The 3,824-nt window shown below is 45.9% G+C and overlaps 1 protein-coding gene across 1 annotated transcript; it reads right to left on the bottom strand.

Annotated features, from left to right (window-relative positions):
* Positions 1-1,845: 1,845 nt before the first annotated feature.
* LOC311249839 (uncharacterized protein) lies at positions 1,846-3,004 on the bottom strand (the record flags this gene model as incomplete). The annotated part of the gene is made up of 3 exons (XM_084341154.1): positions 1,846-1,963; positions 2,137-2,230; positions 2,357-3,004. The coding sequence occupies 3 exons, from the start codon at positions 3,002-3,004 to the stop codon at positions 1,950-1,952; spliced, it is 756 nt and encodes a 251-aa protein (XP_084197280.1). The 3' UTR covers positions 1,846-1,949.
* Positions 3,005-3,824: the final 820 nt, after the last annotated feature.

The following is a 3,824-nucleotide window of genomic DNA, read 5'->3' as shown; positions in this document are numbered from 1 at the left end:
GGTGTATTTTCAGAGGCTGGCCGTGGCTTTCCTGGTGGCTGGAGCTCCTGTTCCTCACACACCTGCAGCTCATCTACTCATCAGCGTCAGCATGAGCAAAGAACACTGGTTTTGTCTCCACTCGCTGCCAGATTGTTTCCACTCTTCCAAGTTGTATTTATGGCTGCACCTCTCTCGATGTTCTCTAGTGTTTCTAGTTCTAGTGTTTCTCTTGTTAAATTGTTTAACTTACATGTGTGCTCTCTTCATCATTTCCTAGTGAACCAGTGCAACCTTCGAACTGCAGCTCCACAGCCACACCACTGCCTAGCCACCTCCACCTCAGCCTCAAGCCCTACGCCTCAGCAGCTTCACCTGCATTGCCACTCACCAGTGCAATGAAATGACACACTGAGTGTTTAACCTGAGTCCTCCAAAATATCTATCCTTGTGATTGGTAAAAAGGTGATCATGAGTGGCCAGGTAATGAAACATTTTGGAGTGAGGGGGTTAAAGGAATAGTTCACTCTAGAACGAAATTCAGTCATTATCGACTCACCCTCATGCTGATGAGAGGTCCGGTGTAGTTTCTTATTCCTCAAAGTGCAGCTGGAGACCCGCGGGGCTACCCTCTAGCAGCAATAATCCATATAACGAGCGTCAATGTGCCCAAGACGAAAAGGTCCATGAAACTACGCAAAAACTTTGTAATATTCCTCCATACTGCTCGTCCGCTGCAATCCTAGTGTCCTGAAGTGGCGACATCCAGAGTTTACTCGAAACAACGTCATTTAGTTCAGGCCTAAAAAAAAACAAAAGTTTGGTTCCTGTTGGTTGTCAGTTGAGGTCATGGGTAGGTAGGAAATTTATTTTATTTTATTTTTTTATTTTATTTTTCCAGTGGCAGCGAGTGATAGGTAGGACATTTTTTTTTTTTAACAGCAGCAATGGATACTCCCAGCATGTTACACACACACACACACACACACACACACACACATTTTTATATGAACAAAATATGTAGTCAATACGAATGCTTCAATTAAAATGTGCTGATTTTAAATGTGTGTACTTTTTTCTACTCCTAAAAACTAGTTCTGGACCATTGGCATTGAAGACATCTCAAGCAATATTTCATAAATAACTTTAATAGTATCAACTCTTACAATACTCTGTACAATGTATATGTACAAACCTACAAAACGTTGAACAAACGTTAAACAAGGTAGCGAGACAGCATCCAATCAACCCGGAAAATGTTATAGAACCATGAATGACTCCGAAGCTGTTTAATTAAAGTGTAACTCTGGTGTTCTGCAACTCATAGCCCTGTTGTCCAACATTACTGCCTGCTATTAGTTAAATTAAGGAAAATACAACTGCAGGGCCTCTTTAAACCACATGAACACTGCTCATTTTTGCTTGCCGTAGGGTCTGGCCACAATGTGCTTTTTTCCAGCCCCAATACAAATGTGGCAGCAGGGCAAGACCGTTTTAAATTTCAATAACAGGGCTGGGCAGGTGTTGCCCTGAGGCCCGCCACAGTGTGCACAGAGATCTTGCCTCCCAAAAGGTGCCTGGTAGTAGGCCAGCTCTATGGGATCACCACACGAGAGAGACAGCCTGACCTGCACAGTTGATGAAAGTTGATGTTTGGGCTCCAGGATGTAACTCCCACATGTGTAATCCATGCCATCATCTGACAGGGCCTCTGCCAGTGTGGCCTGGTGGCGAGAGGAGAGGAGAGGAGAGGAGAGGAGAGGAGGCGCATTGAGTAGATCACTCTTGGTTTAGAGCATTCCATGCAGCCGACTACTGCCCATGCATGTTGGGCAGTAAACAGCCCAGACTCTTTCTGCTGCTTCTCTAGTGCGTCCGACAAGAAGTAGTCAACACACGCAGCTTGTTTGTGTTTGTGGGACTGTTGGGCAGAAGGTCGATGGGCGTCATCTGTGTCTTTGCCCATAACCTCAGCCAGAGTCACCTATTTCAATACAAGCACAACACAAACATGTATTAAAGTATTTTGCTTTAAGCTGTGGGCGTCATATGGATATGTGAACAGGTGTAATATTAGGCTAAAGCATGTTAAAAGTGGATAATCCACAAAAATATTCTTACCTTACAATGTATTGAATGTTAAAGTAAAATTCTTACCAGAAGCATCAGGCATTGGGTCAGGAAGCCAGATCATCCTTTCAGACGGGAGGGCTGGTACGGAACAGCATTCAGTGTCATCACATTTGCGTATCTGAGGAGAGAAAGAAAGACTTATTTAGCATCTTTCATACATGGAATGCAGCTCAACGTCCTTTACAGTCAATATATAATAAAATAATCATTAAACATAAAAACACAGAGAAAATAAGATCATTACCTGAAACAGATACTGGCGTTGCCGGCAGTGTTTCTGCACCCACTCAGTGAATGCTGGATCCTTGTCTGCTTGTTGCTTGGTCACTGTTGCAGGATTGATGGAAGGGAAGAGTGTGGTGATAACCTGCATGACCGAATCTTCCTCTGCATCTGTGACTGCATCTATGATCGTCATTGGCTCTCCCTTCAACTTCAGCCGTCTGTAGCGTCCTGACACTGTGTCCAGCACTGGCGCAACTGAAGTGCTCCAAGCCTCAACAAGCTGTGGGTTTTTCTCGCTCGCTTTGCGGATCTCTGCCATTGAACTGCACCTCTTCAGCAGGTGTTCCATGTCCTCTGCTGTCTTGTCTCTCTCCAATGCACAGTTCTGCAGGCCGATGTTGAGTATAGCCATCACTCTCTCAACTGGATTCTGCCAGCTCTGGCCTGGAGCTGCTCTGCAGGCAATGAGCATGTCCAGTCCTAGCATCTTAAATATTGCGATCAGACTGAGCTGAACTTTGACCAGTAGGGTGCGATGTTCTGTTCCACCATCACTGTACTTGACATGGATTGGTTTCCATTCAGAAGGGTCTTCCTGTGCGAGCCTAACTGTTGCTGCTGCATGTCTGTATGCTGTAGACTTTTGGAAGACGGAGTCCTGCACCATGATCTTTACCACCAGTGGACACAGGCTCCCCTGGTTCTCCAACCGGGATCTTGGCCTTATCGTCCATGAATAAGACAAATACTTCCGAACGCAACTGATACATGCGTAGACGCAATAACTTGAAGAGTGCTGCACAGAAGTGTGCATCAGGGTGAGATGCTCAGAGCTGTCTTCGCTGGATCTTGTACTTGAGTTCAAAGCGTGAAGTGAAGATCAAGGCACTCTGGGTGTAGGGATTCTTTGGTGCAAATTGTAATCTCACAAGGGCTTTGCTGGGCACCCTGGTTCCTTCAGGGCATTTGGACTTCACCTGTTCAATGAGATCCTCTAGCGACAACCACTGTGACAGGTGGGCAGTGCCATGTCTCCTTTCATCTGCTGCAGTGACTTCATTGACTGCTTCTTCCATCTTCGAGAAGAATTCCTCAAAGTTGTCACGAGGACGACCACTGTTAAGGGTGCGCAAGTCGACAATAATGCCAGGCTCTCCTTGGAGAGCCACTTGGATGCGCTGGTTCATGAGAGGATTTGATGGGGCTGAAGAATCATGGGAGATTTCCTGATAGATCGCCTCTACGATGCTTGGTGTCACCCTAGCCACGTTCGCTACCTTCCTCTTGAAAACTTTCTTCATGTACCTGGTGTGGTACTGTGGGAGAGATGGCTGCAGAGAACTGACAACTCGAGTGGTCTGGGTCAGCTGCTCATCCTGTGTTCTGTTCCTTTCCACTTTCCACAGAAAGGTGATGCCAGTCTTACTGCCCCCTGGTTGGTATTTCAGCACATCGACAGGTAGACAGCTGGATTCTGTTGATGAAGT

The sequence above is a fragment of the Pagrus pagrus genome (assembly GCF_965226575.1).
Source record: "Pagrus pagrus genome assembly, chromosome: 20".
Taxonomy (NCBI): domain Eukaryota; kingdom Metazoa; phylum Chordata; class Actinopteri; order Spariformes; family Sparidae; genus Pagrus; species Pagrus pagrus.
Note: the sequence above shows the minus strand (reverse complement) of the source record. Positions and strands in the feature narration are given on the sequence as shown.